The sequence below is a fragment of the Syngnathus typhle genome, linkage group LG10 (genome assembly GCF_033458585.1).
Source record: "Syngnathus typhle isolate RoL2023-S1 ecotype Sweden linkage group LG10, RoL_Styp_1.0, whole genome shotgun sequence".
Classification (NCBI taxonomy): Eukaryota; Metazoa; Chordata; class Actinopteri; order Syngnathiformes; family Syngnathidae; genus Syngnathus; species Syngnathus typhle.
The window spans coordinates 13035888-13054374 of record NC_083747.1 but is presented as its reverse complement, the minus strand read 5'-3'; the positions used below and the strand labels follow the sequence as shown (position 1 = coordinate 13054374).

The window sequence follows — 18487 nt, the reverse complement described above, 5'->3', positions numbered from 1 at the left end:
TTAGGTTTTAACCAGGTCTTGCAGAGACCAAAAACGTTTAGATTATGTTCTGTGATGAGATCATTAACGAGAATGGCTTTCGTATGAAGCGATCTAATATTCATAAAACCAAGTTTAAGTGTAATTGGTCGATCCGGGTGCGTATCTATTGAAGGATATTTATACGAGATGCGAGTAAGATTGTGTTCTCTAGGCCTGACATCACCTCTCAAATGTTTGTTAGCGCGGTGGGATGATACGACCGTGGGAATCTGTGTAGAATTATCTGAAACCGGCACCGTTTCATCAGCAAAACCGGTCGGGGTGGAGTGATTGGATTTGTCTACTACCCCAGTAGAAAGTGCGTTTATGTGTACTGTAGCACTATTCAAACGATCACGCTCTAGTCTACACAAGGAGCTATGTGCATGCTGGGAGTCTAGCCTAGCGCTAGTTAACTTTATCTTAACAGACTCCAAACCCATCCTGACAGGTGGTCTAATCACCTGTGACCCGGCCTGCTCTAAAGTGACCTGTCATGTGTGGCTCAAACAGTAATCTATATTCCTAAGAAGAGTGAAGGCGCCTTCACGGTTAGGGTGAAGGCCGTCCTTCCTCAGCAGGTCGGGGCGGCCCCAGAAGGAAGGCCAGTTATCTATAAAATACAGTCCCTGCTTCTTACAGAACCCAGCCATCCATCGATTAAGGGAGACTAATCTACTAAACCTCTCATCAGTGCCTCTCCCAGGCAGGGGGCCAGAGACAGACGTCTTGTTAGTACGTATTATCCATATTACGGATAATAATAGTGAATTGCAACTTGAATGTAGAATGTAGGATATTTTAATGTGTTCAGTTCAATTTTGTTTGTGGTTCCAGTCGATTAATAATTTTGGTACATTCTTTACATACTACTCGTACTAGAATCAACGCTCGGGAGGGTCAGCATTCAGAAACTGGATGGATGTGTTGCACTTTGTTCAAGATGTCCATCGTTGAGCAAGTAAAACAAAGTTGTGGAGTAACAGTTGGTTCTTTATTTGCAAGATCTTGGGTTGTTTAATGGCGGTTAGTACACGAGACACTACATCAGATGAAACAACAAGCCCCACACTCCAGATCAGAAAGTTTTGTACTGTCCGCACGTAGGAACAAAAAAGGGAAAAGGCGGGAAGGCAAAAGGCGGCAAGGGGGAAGGGACAAGGCGGGGAGGCAAAAGCCTGTCCTCTGTTCTGTTATCACCTGGCCATTTGGTATCTATGTGTGATGGAAAGTACTGCCCTGCGTGTGTGACACATTGCTGTTGCTCTCTCTTCAGATCGTTGGATGATGACAATAGGAATAAACTATTTGAAGTTGATGTTGCCGACAAACTACGTCCTCCTCTTCTTCCTCTCGGCGGTTCCAAAGCAGCAGTCAACCTATTTTCTCGTGCTTGGCAGCGTCTGCATGTGCAAGAAGACCACATTTTCAAAGTCGCGCGTTAGCAAACAGCCACACCCTAATCTCTAATCCTAGTTAGAAACCCAATTTTGAAAAATATAAAAAGTAATACTTTTTCAACTTACAATACATGGTCCTTTTTAAAGCCATGGTCATTTTTGAAGTCTAAGAACCTTAACATTAATCCTAACTCTAACCCCGTAACCCGGACCCAAACCCTAACCTTAACCTGCAACCCTCACCCGCAACCTAATCTCACCAGCAACCTAGCCCTAACCCTCACCCTAACCCGCTCCCGAACCTTAACCTAAATCTTAACTCTAACCCCGTAACCTGTAACCCCTAACCCTCACCTACAACCTAACCCTTACCCAAACCCATACCTGAACCCTAACCCGCAACCTAACCCTCAGACGCATCCGAAACCCCTAACATTCAAAAAGTAGCGGCGGTCTCCATTTCATGACGCTGTCAGCATCCGGTTGAATGACTCGCTTAACTGTTACCGCTAAAGTAGCGAGGCGGTGCATTTATTTAAAGGCTCTTCTCACCAGTGGCCCGCCGCTAGAATTCCTCCCCCCCTGTGGGAAAAGCACCGCTAAATAATTATCTGCCTGGCAAAATGAGCCGCAGGTGTCGAGCGAGCTAATCAGGTCAGTGATGCAAAGCTTTTTCATTTGCTTCCAATCAGCTTGTTGCCCCGCATGTAAATCGCTGGTGTAAAAGGGCTTGACGAGAAAAACAACTCGTGTGGCGGGCTGCGGGAGGCGCTGGGGTCGATGGGGGGGGGGGGACTAAATAAATCGTGTGTTCAAAGAGCAAATTTAACCTGACTTTATGCAAATGTCTTTTTGCAACCTCATTTTTAATCTGATCTGTTATTTTTAACAGCTTTATTTTTTCATCTGAACAAAACACAGAAAGACCTTATATAACAATAATAATGAGAACAAGCAAGTAACTAGAAGGATGATGATTTTGCGTGTTCTTATTCAAGCGAGTGGCTCAATTGTTTCAGGGTATTGTGCTGACAATGCATAATTATCATGTCATTATCAACTCGGCGTGGTGTTTTGAGCTGTGGCATGCAAAAATTCACAATGGTGCATAGAGATCAATTTGGGCAAAGGCATTACAAACGCTTTTACTGTGAAATAAAAAAACAATAGTAATACAGACATTTTTTTCATGAGGGTAAATAATGTTGTAGTCATTTGAGGTGTTTATTTAAGCGAACAACAAAAAAGTGATTCATTAAGGCTGGTGTTGAAAAGATATCCTTGTTAAAGGAGGGCTTTCCACGACAATACTGCTAAATTACGTAATGCCAGGGGAATTATTTTCAACATGAATCATCCACATCCACAATCATCATTTCATGCATGTGTCATGAGATTTTTTTTTGTGAGCGTGAAAGAAAACAGGATTCCTAAACACAGCCCTAGCGCATCTCATATTCACAAATGTGCATACGAATCCTTGAGTCCAAAGAAATATTTGTACTGTTATTCCAAAGCAAGCTCCTTGATTTGTATCTCCATGACGACGCTTCTCGCAAAGGCTTTTTAATAAGACATATGTCCTAAGCGGACGGATCAGGAAGAGAATGCAAACATTTACAAAAGGCTCTCGGATTCTAGCAAAGTTTAAAAAAAATGTATTAAACTATTTGTCGATCAATTCTGTCACTCTTCCTATCTGCCAATTTAACATGGAGGTATTTTACTAGGTCCAATACCGGAAATAAAGCAATGTCAACGTCGAATATAAACGTGATTTTTAATGTTTGTTGACAGTTTTTTTTACTCCACAATCAATGTGTAAATTTTTTATAAAAGTGTGTCTAATTGACATATTGCTCCAAATGCTTTTTATTAAGCAGTAATGTGTTGGTGTCAACAAAAATACCGTAGTTTTCGGACTATAAGTCGCGGTTTTTTTTTCATAGTTTGGGTGGGGGGGCGACTTATAAGAAGGAGCGACGTATATGTGTTTTTTTTTCAAAAATTAAAAAAAAAAAATGAAATCGAGATAAACGAACCGCAATGTAGCAAGGGATTACTGTAATTTGAATTTTAAGTGACGTCAACAGCGCAACGCGGCGTGGCGCGGCGGTTGCTTACATAAAGGACTAAGATTGACTCGACGGAGCTCTCTTTCACTTCCGTGAATTGAAGTCGGGGGCCGGCGCTCAGCCGGGTGGCTCTCCAGGGACGGTGGATGGGGCTTGGACAATGCTTTTACGCACGCCCGGTCCTACTCTACCGAGCTGTCTTTCACCTCCGTGGATGGAAGTCGAGGGACGACGCTCGGCCGGGTGGATGTCCGGGGACGGTGGATGGGGCTCGGTCATGGCTTTTACGCACGCCCGGTCCTATTCTATGGAGTTCTCTTCCACTTCCGTGGCTGGAAGCCCACACCGCCACAAGCCTGGAAGTTTGTTTTGTTAAATAAAGACCCGTTTACCAAACCCACGTTTTTCCTTGAACTTTGTTAACGCTACGATATAGTTATATAGTAGATCTGTGGAATAACGACGAGGCTGACGTCAGGGCGCACGCTCCGTCGGCGTTGTTGACAAAGGACGAGGAATTTGATCGATGGATTTAATGATTTAGAGTGCACAGATGGTTTGATAATACTATTGCTTATATAATAGTTATTTGATATATAATTTATATATCGTTATATGGGCCTGTGGAATATTTTGAAGTGCAAGCGCCGTCAGCGGCGCGCACACATTGTTGACAAAGGACGATTGATGGATTTAATGAATTGGAGTGACACAGATGGTTTTATTAACGTGTTATTTATGTAATGCTTTCTTTAATAACTCTGAATTTTACGTCAGGGCCGTTCTCAGCTCTTTGTTTGTTTATGTCACGCTAGCATACCTATCGTTTAGCCTGTTGTTGCTCGTTCATGACTGTTCTTGGTGTTGGATTTTGTTGAATAAATTGCCCCCCAAAATGCGACTTATACTCCGGAGCGACTTATATATGTATTTTTTCACTTTTTTGGGCGTTTTATGGCTGATGCGACTTATACTCCGGAGCAACTTATAGTCCGAAAATTACGGTAGGTAAAAAAAAAAAAAAAAAAATTCCCAATTAAAAAAAAAGATCATATCGGCCGGCCTATTATTCGATTTTGGAACTCACCCGCTCATCTTCTAATAGGCCGACATGAACCACCTGAGGCTTGTTGCACTCAGCACCAGCGCTGATAAGGACCAGCAAGGAGCGACGCAGGATGCTTGATGAAATCAGCAACAAAGAGGAAAAACATCAGGTAAGAAGATTCCGACTGGAGAGGCACTCCGAGCGGATTGGTACCTCTCAGGTAAAGAAGGGTGGAGGTTTGGCGCCGGGTCACCGCATTTCTGGCCGTGCACGTGTAGTTGCCCTCGCTTTGCTCGTCCATGCGGGGGACCACGTACGAGGAGCCGTTGACGCCGGTGGCGTTACCGTTGAACTCCCAGGCGAAGTCGGCCGGCGGGAATGAATTGACCACGCAGAGCAGCGTCACTCTGCGTCCAAGCGGGGCTGCCGTGGGCCCCGCAATGGACACGTTATGTGGTCCGACTGCGCAAACAACAATAGCTTGCAAATGAGGCCTTTGAACTTTTAATTTAGACTCAAAGAAGGACATTTGTTGATTTGAAAATGACGATTACATACACGAGGAGTGCAGAGGCGAGGCCGGCCGACATACTCACAATTGACGGTGAGGTTGAAGGCGGCTGTCAGGGCGCTGATGGGGTTACTGACCCGACAGCGGTACACACCGCCGTCGTGGCTGCGGACGGGTTGGATGAAGACGGTCACGTTGTCCGGAGACAAGTTGACGGTGGGCCCAGCGAGGACGGGACGCCCGCCCTTGGTCCACACTCGGGTGCTGACGGAGCCCGAGGCCTCACACGTGACGCTGGCCGAGTGCTGGTCTTCGATCAGGATGCTCGTGGGACCCCGCACGGTCACCCCGGAGACCGGCACTGGCGAAAATTAAAAACGGATGTTGTTTGTGGGTCTGAGCCCCCTTTACAAAGGAGGCATTTGTCCGAAGACATACCCACCGTACACGTTGAGCACAACCGTGCCCTGTTTCAGACTCTCGCCCCGCGGTATGACGGCGACCACGTACTCCCCGCTGTCAGCCGCCGTCAGCCTCCGGAGCTGCAGGCTGCCGGTGGTTCGATCCAGGGTGATCCGCTCGCCATATCCGTCTCCGGGTAGGTCTTCGTCGGAGGTGGAGGTGATAACGTTGGCGCCGTTGAAGGTCCAGCTGACAGAGAGGAAGGGGCGCTCTGGGGGCCGGAGGGTGGTGGTGAAGGTGATGCTGCCGGACACAGCACCGCTCAACGGGCCCGGCGGGAGCAAGTTCTGAGCCATGCACGTGCCTGACGAAAGCAGATTAGACCTTGACTCCAAACTAAATAAATAAATACATAGATAGAGTTAAACTGTACTTCCCAGAACTGCAGAAAACGAAGAAAGGGGAAGTGTACCTGCAACAAGAAACAAGACAACGGAGGTGCTCCACTGCAGCCTACTGTCCATGGCGACTTGACAAATCTCAAATAGGAAGAGGGCGCTGTCTTCCCGTCTCTTTTATGCTCAACAAGCTCCCCCTTCTCTTAAAAAGGGAACACAAACGCTGGAATGTGCATGTACTGCGTACCACAACACACACGCGCACACACGCACGCACGCACACACACGCAGTTCATTGTGCACATTAATCACCTTGCACCACACAATTTTTTTCAAATTGAACCAGAATGGGCCATCCGTCTGCCACTGATTTTAAATGACAATTGGTTCCAAAAATAAGAAACTCAGCTTTGACGTCATTGTTCGTCAGTGTAATCACCTCCAAGGCGAACCCTAGTTTGAAACCCTAACACTAGTTTTAAACTGCATTGAGACAAAACTCGAACATGAAATCCTAATTTGAAACTCTAATTTGTAACTCAGATTTGTAAACCTGATGTGAATTCCTAGTTTGAAATCCTACCTTGAGTCTATAACTTAAAAGATTCATTTGAAACCCCAACCCTATATAATGAAAGCCGAAACCTACATTGAAATTCTCATTTGAAAACCAAAACAAAATTTAAAATGACAAACTTACATTTTTTTAAAAGCTAAAACTAATGCTTAAACTATCAAAAGCTCAAGTAAAACAAAACATTTTCGACAAAGTAGAAAGGAACAATCATGCTCTAAAACGAAATTAAAATAACGCCAATGTGAAATCCCGACTCGACCTAACACAAGACGCCAAGTGATTTTTTTTCCTCCGGCTATTTTAGTCACTGATTACAAGATGACAGAGTGCGCCAGGTCAGAGCGGCTTTGCGAGTGTTTGTACATCGCTTTTGAGTGAGTCGTGTTTGAGCAGCAGGAGTCAACCGTCTCGTCTGATTCCGCAACGCCACGGCGATCAAAGCCTTCTTGGCCATTTCGGAAGGAATTACAGGCCAAGATGTCGTCAATGGAGCCATGTGAATTAGTGGTGCACAGTGAGAGGCGGCGAAACTGTGCTCGGAGTTGAACTTTTTACGGCACTCGGACTTAAACAATGTAGACAATGCATCTCTGTCAAATGCCTCAACAGTTTCAGGGCCACACCTGCTTGGAGGGATTTTGGAGTCATTCCTACAATTGTCATATTCACTGCTTCTGTTGTGTTGTGTCATCTCGTTATTTCTGACAAATCTGGAGAGGACTGAAAATTTACCAAATTTGGCAGATACATTTATCTCGTGACAGAATGTGACAACCCTAATTCACTCAGTAGCGCCCCCTAAAATAAATAAGCATCCTAAACCACCAATCCTCACATTTCGAGCTTCCATTTTTCTCTGTCCAGTACCGAATAGTTTTCCCTAAACTGCACATATTTTCACCCAAAATGAATATAACAGCAGCTATAACCAGCTCAGTGTCCGCCCTGATACTGGAAGGTTGTGGGTTCAAACCCCGGCCGGGTCATACCAAAGACTATAAAAATGGGACCCACTGCCTCCCTGCTTGGCACTCAGCATTAAGGGTTGGAATTGGGGGGTTAGATCACCAAATGATTCCCGAGCGCGGCACCGCTGCTGCTCACTGCTCCCCTCTCCCCCAGGGGATGGATTAAAATCACACGGGGATGAGTTAAATGCAGAGGACAAATTTCACCACACCCAGATGTGTGTGTGACGATCATTGGGACTTTAACTTTAACTAAGGTCTGAAATGGGGTCACCTCTTGTTAATATCGTGGAGTTATGCTGATGCGGTGGCCTGTCACAAATCACAAAGTCCATTGATCTCCGCACAACAAGGCTCATAAAAATAATAACCATTCTGAGCTCATTGACTCAACTCTGCACATTTTTCATTCAAGGAAACAAATATTCACGAGTAATTTACATGATCAACATATTTATAAAAGCAAAACAAATTTCCACTAAGTGCATAAAGCTGCAAACTAACCAAATAACGCAAGGAATCATGCTTAATAGCACCACGGTCATTAGATCTTTTTTATATCTCATGCTCCTCACCTGCTTTATGAACTTGAAGATAAGAACATGAAACCTAATAAAATGTTTATTGTCTACTTGTCTTTTCCATGCAATTGAAATGCAACTCACGTACAGCGATTACATTTTATTGGCATGAGATAACCAGTGTACAATAATACCGTTTTTTTCCGTGTATAGTGCGCAATATTTTACTAATTTATTGTCCTAAAATCTGGGGTGCGTATTATACATGGGTACAAAGAAAAAAATTTTTAATTTTTCTTTTTTTTTAATTTTTTTTTTTTTTTTTTTTTTTTTTAAATAAAGTCATGGTACAACAAAACCAACAACAGGACTGACCGACAAAGTCGTGGAACAAAAAGACAGGGTGACATTACCAAAGACAGGAACAGAATGACAGTAACACATGCAATGATCCAACGGTGAGCGAGGGGCAGACAGGACTTAAATACAAAACACGTTACATCGATTGAGGTGACACAGGAAGAGAGGGGCGACGCGACGCGAACAGAAACTATGGCAACACATAGCAAAACTGGGGACGAGACATGACAAATCTCCCCCGAAATAAAACTTGTAATCACCTTTCTTCTTGTTTGTTGTCAATCGCGCATCGCATTCAGCCATCCTGTCCCAACACACTTAGTAAAATTCATAATTGACGACACATCGTTTGATGCGATGGTGCAATCCTCGATGGTGTGTTATTGTCAAATATTGTTTGTTTTTTAATCTCCATCGCGGACCGGACGTCATACGGAGGCCGCCATTACAGATGCGCAGAACGGTTGCGCAAGACACGTCAGCTATATAAAGAGCGAGAGTTCAGTTCTCCACCTATTAGTTTCAATTCACAGTTTAATTAGCAGTTTCAATCAGCAAATAACAAAATGCGTATTACAGGTAATATTTTATTTCACAACACTTTGCCTTGTTCCTTTCGTCTCTGCTGTTCATTTCAAACACGCTCCATACGACCGCAATGCTCTTGTATCAGACGCTCGCTCGATCACCTGCTAGTTTGCCGTCTGTCACAATGTACCCTACACAAATCCGAAACATTTGTTGCGGCTCCGAGTCACGACGAGGGGCAAGTTTTGGTTTCCAAGGTTGTTTTTATTCCTCTTCAATGTATCTCCCATACAGAGCCGCCTCATTCCCCTGCGCACGGAGCGCGGTGGTGCGTTTAGGGGCAGTCGGAGAAATCAACGCCAACAAAAAAAATGACATCCAGCCTAGTTAAGACCATACCAAAGACTTTAAAAATGGGACCCATTGCCTCCCTGCGTGTGTGACGATCTTTGGGACTTAAAAAAAAAAAAAAAAAAAAAAAAAAATTTAAAAAAAATTAAAAAAATTCATAAAAATTGGGTGCGTATTATACATGGGTACAAGCTTTTTTCCAGCATCAGCATGCCATTGTTAGGGGTGCGTACTATACATGGGGGCGCACTATACACGGAAAAAAACGGTAGTTATTAAACATTTCATATATACACAAATACAATATGTACACAAAAGCAAATGTTTTACCTTTTTTGTACACACGCATGCACAAATAATTACACCCATTCCTTCAAAATAGTTGCTCATCTGCAATTTTAATATAATTATTGTATTACTGAAATAAACACAGAGACAACTCAAAGAGCTCTAATTTCGTGTGGCGTATCACTGCATGTAGGTGGGTTTGACCCCTTCTTGCTAATTTCACAGATGAGCACAAGCCGGCAGATCTACGAGAGGGAGGCCTGAGCCGCTGAGGGCGTGGTCCACAGCCAACTTCCACAGCCATGGCAGAAGCTCATCTGTGCCGTGACGCGGACGTTTTGAGACCGCCCTCCAAATTGGCAAACACGCTGTGAACCGAGTGCTAAAATGAAACGGGAGAGATGCTAACCATTCGGTCGCTGAGTGAACTAAAATCATGAAGTAGGAATAAATAAATGAAAGAATGGAGTTTTGTTTTCATGTGGGGGACTTAGTTGCACTTCTCTTCTGCAGAAAACAAACAGCAAAAATCTGTTATCAACTATGATCCATTTTTGTATTTGGATGCAGACAAAAATTGTCAGACTCACCTTGAAAGGAAGCAGCAGACTAACGCTCGCTCTGAGTTCCAGCTGCGATCTTGTACATGTCGGATTGCTTCACCCTCATACTTTTTCTCCCTAGAATGCAGTCAAGTTAGTCTTTATTGATAGAGTAGAGTAGAGTCTAAAAAATAGTTTTGACTAAATAAGACGAGAACTAACCTCTTTTGAGAGTTGGATATATGCTTCTGTGTCTGTCAAGTCAAATGAATATGATGTTGAAATATCTCCCACAAAGCCATAAAAAGGTCATATTTTTGACTCCCTCTCTTCTCGATATGCGTAATAATATGAGGAGGTTCACCTTTGCCTTCTCCTGAGACCATACAGAATCAAGCCGATCACCATGCCGACGACAACACAGCATCCAACTGCGACGGCGGCAGCGATCGTGACAGACGTCCAGCAGTTGCAGTCGGACAAGTCTGGAAAAAAAAAAAAGATGTTTGTTACTCACAACAAATTGCACTACTTACAATGACATAACAATTTCAATAAAAACTATTATTTAATTTACTTTATCCACAGGCATGAGGAAAAAACTGCCGAGACCGTTGTCGGTTTTTGTTCCTTTGGCATTGTTGTGCCAAAAGAAACCCGTTTTCTTTTTTCCGTTCGACACATTCATCAAAATTCATTAAAATGATCACAAAATTGAAGAAAACAAGGCAATGTAATAGTGTTTTTTTACTTATTTAACTTGCATACAAATTCAATTTGCAGTGAACTTGGTTGCGCACGACGTACCCAAAACAGCCAACTGATGGCTTCCACTGGCGCTCTGTCCGGTGACGGCATTCCGGGCTGTGCACACGTACTCGCCAGCATCCCAATGTTGGCTTGCAACGATGACCAATGCAAATGCGTGCACACCCGTGGGCTTTCCGTTCAAAAGCCAGGAGAAGGTCGCTGTCGGGACAGACAAGGCGGAGCAGAAAAGCATGGCGTGCTGTCCGCCGAAAACGGAGTCCGGGCCCTCGATGGTCAGGCTGTCTGGTCCGTCTGACAAGACAAGTATACAAAACAATCGTAATTTCAGCAACTAAAAAAAATAAAAACAAGCACCATCCTGAGGTCATCTAGCTTCACCCTAATGCTAAATAGTCTCTATGTTGCGGTGTTACAACATGAAAGCAGTCACAATTTCTTTATTTATTTGTTGCAAAGAACGACCAATATCAGTGCCGTATTGACGAGCTGAGAGTGTGTGCCTTAAACTCACACTGAATGAAAAGATGCAGTGGGCGACTCAGTGCCGCACTGACACCGTTAGACACGTTGACGCTGAATGGTCCTTGGTCGTTGCGCGTCACGTTCACTACAGTGAGCGTCGAGCCTCCGTCACTGAAGTGAACTCTATGACTGGCCGAGACCTCTGAGCTGCCGTTCAACCACAGGAAGGAAAGTCCCGACCCGGCAGTCGAACAGGAGAAGGTCGCTGAGCTGAACTCAAACATGACTGTGAGGTTTGAGGTAAGGCTCACGTTGGAAACCGGTGCTGCGGACGATTACAACAACAACTTTTAGCTCACATTGTGGTCCAGGCTGAGAAACCCCGATCTGGCCTAACTTACTCTGTATAAAGATTGCAGATGTCTTTGTTGTTTGATATTTCTCAGTTTTGTTGTTAAAAGCCCGGCAGCTGTAGTTCCCGCTTTGGTTCTCCTGAACCTTCTGCAGATTGAGCACCGCGCCGACCTGGGACAGCAGGTGTCCATTGAAGAACCACTCAAACAGGGCAGGAGGTCTGGATGCAGCTGAGCAGGACAGGCTGAGGTTGGATCCTCTCACAAAGTATTCCCCTGAGGGATAGAGCTGGAGAAGAATGCTCTCTGGTCCATCTGTGGTGAAACAAAACAAATAAAAGTCATTCCAACCACCAATGAATGTCCAAAAATGTTGTTTGACTCACAGCTGATGGCGAGTTTGAGCGGCGTGCTGGTGGCGCTGCTGAAGTTATTGAAGACATGACATGCGTAGGGACCCTCGTCGTAGCGGCTCACGTTCGAGATGGTGACGACGGCGCCTTTGGCGCCGATCTGGACTCGGTCACCGGCCGCCAGCTCGGAGCTGCCGTTGCGCCAAACAAACGTTGGGAACGATCCGGTCGAGGAGCACAAGAGCCTGACGGAACTGCTCAGCTCTTCCATGTCCGTACTGCTGGCATTGATCACCACATTAGATATTCCTGCTATAAGAATACAAAAAAAAAAACCATTAAAAGAGGACAGAATCAGCCGCATCACTTCCGCGACACGAATTGCCTTGGATTCAAATGTTTTCATCCAACTTACATCTTTTCACCGAAATAGCCACGGGCTCTGATGTTAAATTCTTCATAGTTTTGTCATTAAAGGCCTGACAGCTGTAGTTTCCACTCTGATGCAAATGAACGTTCATCAGCTTGAGTTCCGATCCAGCCTGGGACAAAAGCACTCCATTGCGGAACCAGACAAATTTTGGCGGAGGACCCGAGTTCACTGAGCAAATGAGGTCCACGTCCGAACCTTCGTCGTAGTTCTCTTGGGACGGCCGGCTCGTCAGGTTAATATTCTCCGGTCCATCTATCGGGGGAAAAGCGCATTACTGATAAGCAAGGTGATAGTCAAGTCAATGTTATTTTTAGAGCACAGAAGATAAATAAATAGTGACAACAGAACAACGGTGGGGAGGGCAGAAGCGGCAACTGATGAAAATAAGGTTTGTGGCTCACAGTAGACCGACAGGACCACCGGATCACTGGTGCTGTTGCTGATGGTGTTGAACACGTGACACCGAAACGGGCCTTGATCGTAGCGGGTCATGTTGACAACAGTGAGCTTGGCGCCTCCGTCCGTGAGCCGAACTCTCTCGCCTTCTATAACCTCGACGCTGCCATTCAGCCAGCGGAAGGAGGGCGAGGTCCCGGCCGAGGAGCAGGACATACTGACGGGTCCGCTGAATTCAAACATTTCTGTGGCGTTGGTCTTGATCTCCACGCTAGAAATTGGTGCTGTTGACAATGCAGAAAACTCAAGACTCCATTATGTGGAAATCAGAATTTTTGATCATACACATACCAATTATAGTTATAGCCGAGCGGCGAGTTTTGGACTTCATTGTTTTGTTGTTGAAGGCTTGACAGCGGTAGTTCCCGCTCTGACTGTGCAGAGCATTCTGCAGTCTGAGCTCAGGTCCCGAAGCGGCCAACGGGTTTCCATCCAAGGACCACTGGAACACTGCAGGAGGTCGAGATCCAGCAGAGCAGGACAGGTTGATGTTGGAGCCTTCCAAGTGGTATTTGAGTGACGGGGATGTGCTCAACTGGATGTTTTCCGGGCCATCTGCAGAGGGATAAAAAAAGGGGCTCATTATGAAGCTCGGCGATGGGGCTGAGAAGTAACATCAGAAACAATCAGAACAATGTCGAGGAGCTCACAGCTGATGTAGAGCTGGACCGGGTCACTGGTGCCATTACTGATCGCATTGAACACGTGACACCTGAACGATCCTTGGTCGTAGCGGGTCACACGACTTAAGGTGAGCTTGGAGCCGCCGGCGGTGATCTGAACTCTATCCCCGGCCGTCATCGGCAAGCTGCCGTTCAGCCACCGGAAAGAGAGTCCGGAACCAGCGGCGACGGAGCAGGACATGCTGAGTGGACGGTTGGACTCCAACAGGTCTGTCCCACTTGCAACCAAGACCACGCCGGAGATCCGTTCTGTGAATAAAAACTGTAAATGGCTGGACGAATAAATATGAACGCAAGCACGTACCATGTACATCCACTTTGCAGTTCCCACTCTGATGAGCCCCACCGGCCGGGACGATGGTGATCCTGAAATTTCCGGTGTCCCTCAGGCTCACGTTCCTCAGCTCTAGCGATCCCGTGTGACGGAGGAGGGTGATCCTGTCCCGGTACTCGGGCGCCGTGATGTTGACAACGCTCGTGGAGGATATGACGATGCTAGTGGCATCGTGCATGTCCGTCACGCTCCAGGTGATCACCAGAAAGGGTTCTGCCGGCGGAGACACTGTGGTGGCCAGCGTCAGTGTTTCGCCGGCAACCGCCACCAGCCTGTCAGCGGGCAGCACACCGGCTGCGTAGCTCGAGCCTGACCAGCGCAAAAGATGAGATTTGCATTGTAAAATGACAATATACGGCATTCTATTCTATTCTAAAGACTATCCATCCACCCATTATCTGTACCGCTTGTCCCCACGGGGGTCACGGCCGCACTGGAGCCTATCTAGTTGCCAGCCAATCGCAGGGCACATAGAGACGAACAACCATCCACACTCGCACTCACACCTATGGGCAATTGGGAGTGCTCAATCGGCCTGCCATGCATTTTTATGGGATATGCGAGTGCCCGCGGAAAATCCACACATGCGTAGGGAGAACATGCAAACTCCACACAGGGAGGGCCAGAGGTGGAATTGAACCCGTACCCTCTGAACTATGAGGCGGACATGCTAACCAGTGCACCACATTGTGCTGCCTTGTAAAAAACGAACACATATAAAATACTGCAGACGTATTTCATTGTTACAATTATTCACAATACTAACAATAACAATGATTAGCACAATTGTGTATTCATAATGAGTACATTTAACATTTATAATTAATTCCTATTTGAAATGTGAAACAATCCAATTGATCCCAGCATATATTTCATTTCGAAATGATAAATATCAGAATGTATTCAGAATGTAAAATTGTCAAAACTCCTTTACAACAACCTTTTGACAGTTCATTTAACAACAAGATGTCTTTGATTTTTAAAAGATTGACATGTCATTCATAATTGACGAGCGTGCGAGGGCTGACCTGAGAGGGCTCCCAGCAACATCAGAAGCAGCACGCGTGCGGCCATCGCTGCAGGCTTCGGACATCGATTAGCAATTGCAGAGACGTGGCAGCGCACTTAAGGCACCACTTAGGGGGGAGGAGCCTCAACCTACTTGAACCTTGGCTGACCAATGCTTTGGCACAATTGTTTTTCTTTGTCCTAAAATTTAACTGTTCACTTTCTCAATGTTATGAGGTATTCTGGTGCATGTCAGGAAAAAAAGTTAATTTACTGCGAATTCAAAAAGTGGAACTCCTATGAATACATATTTAATGTATTGAGATGCGCCCGATGTGTCATGACCAAACAATGGGTTAGCAGAAAAAAAAAGCAGTTTTTCGAGTTGACGTTTTCATATTCCACTCAGTGGAATTGATGTACAAAGTCATGAATTATTTCTGCGAGAAAGGCGTGAACACAATTGGTGCCGTATTAGTCCTTCTTGATAAACGCATGCAACAACAAACCTTGATACTTGCCACATGAGCTTTGATAAACGTTTATGGCGTGACCATCCCGATAAGGAGTTATCACAAAGCCATAGACTAGCCATATGGCTCCATGATAACACTTTGGATGGACGCCGGAGAATAAAAGAAAAAAGGGAAGATCAAATGGAAGGTCAAATGAGGTTGAGCTTGAATATGAAGAAATGAGACACACAAATTATCTTTCACAGCTGTCAAAATGAAGCAAAACGAATAAGTATACGTCAGGAAACACTACATTGGATGTCACAAGTCCTCATGTATATTTTATTATGATGTCGGACAGCACTTGTGCAAACAGTCAAATAACATTGGAGGAGGGACAAGCTTTGAATGGAGTTCAGACACGTTCAGAGAAAACGTCTTTTAGATCAACTGGAAGCCAAGTGACGTCAGGACAGCGCAAACCAGCACGGACATTCGGAGGGGAACGGCCGAGTCTGCGCGGGAAGAGAAACACGTTACTCACTTTCCATTTGCACACGTTTTTTCAAGTGGCACTTCATCGTCTTTTGCTAAGCCGCGCCCTAAAGAAGGCGAACTGACCACTGGCATTTGGAAGAAGAACATTCCAATATTTGGTTGGCTCTTTCAAAGGCAATTACGGTTTAACAATGAGTCACAAGTGGCCCTTTGCGAAATCTTAATTTTCGGTTGCACATGTTTAAGCAGTGGAAAAGTGACACCATTGTGAGCATTATATTCATGCGCAATTGATGTACCTACATGTGAAAATTAAGAAAATGCAATAAAGGTAATGAGGGAGGGAGGGAGGTTGGATGGATGGATGGATGGATGGATGGATGGATGGATGGATGGATGGATGGATGGATGGATGGATGGATGGATGGATGGATGGATGGATGGATGGATGGATGGATGGATGGATGGATGGATGGATGGATGGATGGATGGATGGATGGATGGATGGATGGATGGATGGATGGAAGGACGATGGGTGGATGGATGGATGGAATGATGGATGGAATGATGGATGGAATGATGGATGGATGGATGGATGGAATGATGGATGGATGGATGGATGGATGGATGGATGGATGGATGGATGGATGGATGGTGATGTGATCACAGCGTATTACAACTTCCGCACAAAGAAATTGGATCATATTTCACTCGGAGGGCAGCCGCCATGTTGGTTGAGAAACTTCATTTTAACCAGGGGACAACGGTTGTTATCGAAAGATGAAGAATGCTGAGCTCAAATACCCTCCAAGGTGTGTTCCGCCGAGACCTGCGAGCCGGTGATTTCGTTGTGCGCCGTGCAGGTGTACGTCCCCAGGTGGCGTTTCTGCATCTCCTCTATGTCATAGCGGGGACCGGACGCAACCGTGCGCTTGAACTTCCAGGTGAACTTGGCCTTCGGTAGCGAGTCGGCTGAGCAGAGCAACGTGACGCTCTCCTCGAGTTCTGCGCCAACCGGGTCTTGATCGATAAAGGGTTGGTCGGGCCCGTCTAAGCAGAAAGGACGGAGAGGAGGTTCTTCTTTAGGTCAGTGATGCCCAATATGAGACTGTTGGGTGTGCTGCGGCAAATGTACGATTTGGTCTGAGATGCGTTGCCGTACTTACAGAACACTTTGAGCTTGCATTTGGCAGTGGCAAAGCTGATGGCGTTGCTGACGTTACACAGGAAGACGCCGGTGTCCTGCCTGTCCACAGGGCTGACGGAGAGCACTCGGCCGTCATCGTGGAAGACGAACCTGCCGCCGGGGAGCAGCGGTTTCCCTTTTCTCGTCCACGCTCGGTGGGTCACCCCACCTTCGGCGTCACACGTCAAGTTGAGGGAGCTTTGACCTTCAATCAAGTTTTCCGTGGGACAGGCCATAACGGGCACAGACACCACACCTGAGCACGGAAAAGAATCAAACAGTTATGGGATACTTGAAAGGGGGCGTGGCATGGCAAATGTGACTTTTGAATTGCTTGGATACAAATACTTTAGTCTTAGGGGTCTTTGAAGTAAATCTTTTGTTTTGCTGGCTATTGAAATTTGTCCATTTGTGATGTCATCAAAGGAGGTGGGGGGCGTCACATAATACTACTCTTAGACTAAAATGTGATTTAAATAACTGATATAATTGATTAAAAAGATGATTATAAAAAGTAAGAGAGTAAGGGGACATTCACGGCTCGTGTTACTCACTTAGCACGTTCAGTCGAACACGCCCTTGAATGGGCTGTGCGCCATGCGGCACCATGAGCACCTCATATTCTCCGCTGTCCTCCTCCGTCAGGTTTGCGAGCACCAGAGAGCCGGTGGTTTTATCCAGGGTGACCCTGCCCTCGTAGCCTTCTCCCACCACGTCCACATTGGTGGAGGTGATCACGCTGATGGTCGCGTTGAAGCTCCAAGTCAGAGCCAGAAAGGGTTCCGATGTCGGAGTCAGGGATGTGGTGAAGGTCACGCTCTGTCCAGGTGTCCCGCGGAGCCAGTCGACTGGGATGATCCCGGCTCCGTGGCAAAGACCTGCAAAAAGGATCGGTGCGTTTAGCGTACTGGACACGTGGCGGCCCGCCGATCCGCTCGTCGTCCCGACTGACTTACTGACCCGAGGAGAGCAGCACAAAGACGGCCGCCCGGCAAAACATGTCGGCCACCGTCGCCTTTGATTCTTTCTGCTCCTCTTCAATTGTTGTCTGCACTGTGCAGCAATAGAAAGAGTGCCTTGGAGATAATCTGCAATCAAGAGACAAGTTGGATACTCAGCACGATTAATTATTACCACCGTTACGTTACATAAGCAACACAATGCTTCATAATGTAGCCCAACATCTGACTAGGATTTACAAGTGAGATATCAAATTCTGTAAGACCTTTGGAATCATTGCTACATTAATAGAATTTGATGACAGCTTTACATCAACCAATTCACAGAATTTAACAGTGAGCAAACATATTTCAGTGGATCTGCGATACAACATAATTTTCTAAATTCATGCCATCTTAATATGTCTCCCTCCAGAAGCATATTCTTCAAATTGCAAATTTGAAACAAGACAAACTACAAGAAGCCTTTTCCTTGTGAAAAATGGCAAATGGTGCCACGCATGTTGTTTCTGTGGCTGCTGGAAACGACAAAGGGGACTTTAATAT

General features: G+C 45.7%; 2 protein-coding genes across 2 annotated transcripts; both read right to left on the bottom strand.

Moving 5' to 3' along the window:
* Positions 1-4594: 4594 nt before the first annotated feature.
* On the bottom strand, positions 4595-5815 carry LOC133160959 (carcinoembryonic antigen-related cell adhesion molecule 16-like). Its single transcript, XM_061289089.1, has 4 exons — positions 5498-5815; positions 5141-5416; positions 4758-5006; positions 4595-4644 (listed from the first exon to the last, which is right to left on the bottom strand). Exons 1-4 carry the CDS (start codon positions 5811-5813, stop codon positions 4595-4597), a joined length of 891 nt encoding a protein of 296 aa, XP_061145073.1. The 5' UTR covers positions 5814-5815.
* A 4242-nt stretch (positions 5816-10057) lies between these two features.
* On the bottom strand, positions 10058-17982 carry LOC133160958 (hemicentin-1-like). The gene is made up of 17 exons (XM_061289088.1): positions 17943-17982; positions 17537-17860; positions 16963-17238; positions 16601-16846; positions 14864-14911; positions 13806-14144; positions 13469-13750; positions 13110-13373; positions 12764-13042; positions 12345-12614; positions 11963-12241; positions 11625-11891; positions 11273-11548; positions 10798-11052; positions 10355-10475; positions 10213-10244; positions 10058-10128 (listed from the first exon to the last, which is right to left on the bottom strand). The coding sequence occupies exons 1-17, from the start codon at positions 17980-17982 to the stop codon at positions 10058-10060; spliced, it is 3669 nt and encodes a 1222-aa protein (XP_061145072.1).
* Between the last annotated feature and the right edge of the window lie 505 nt (positions 17983-18487).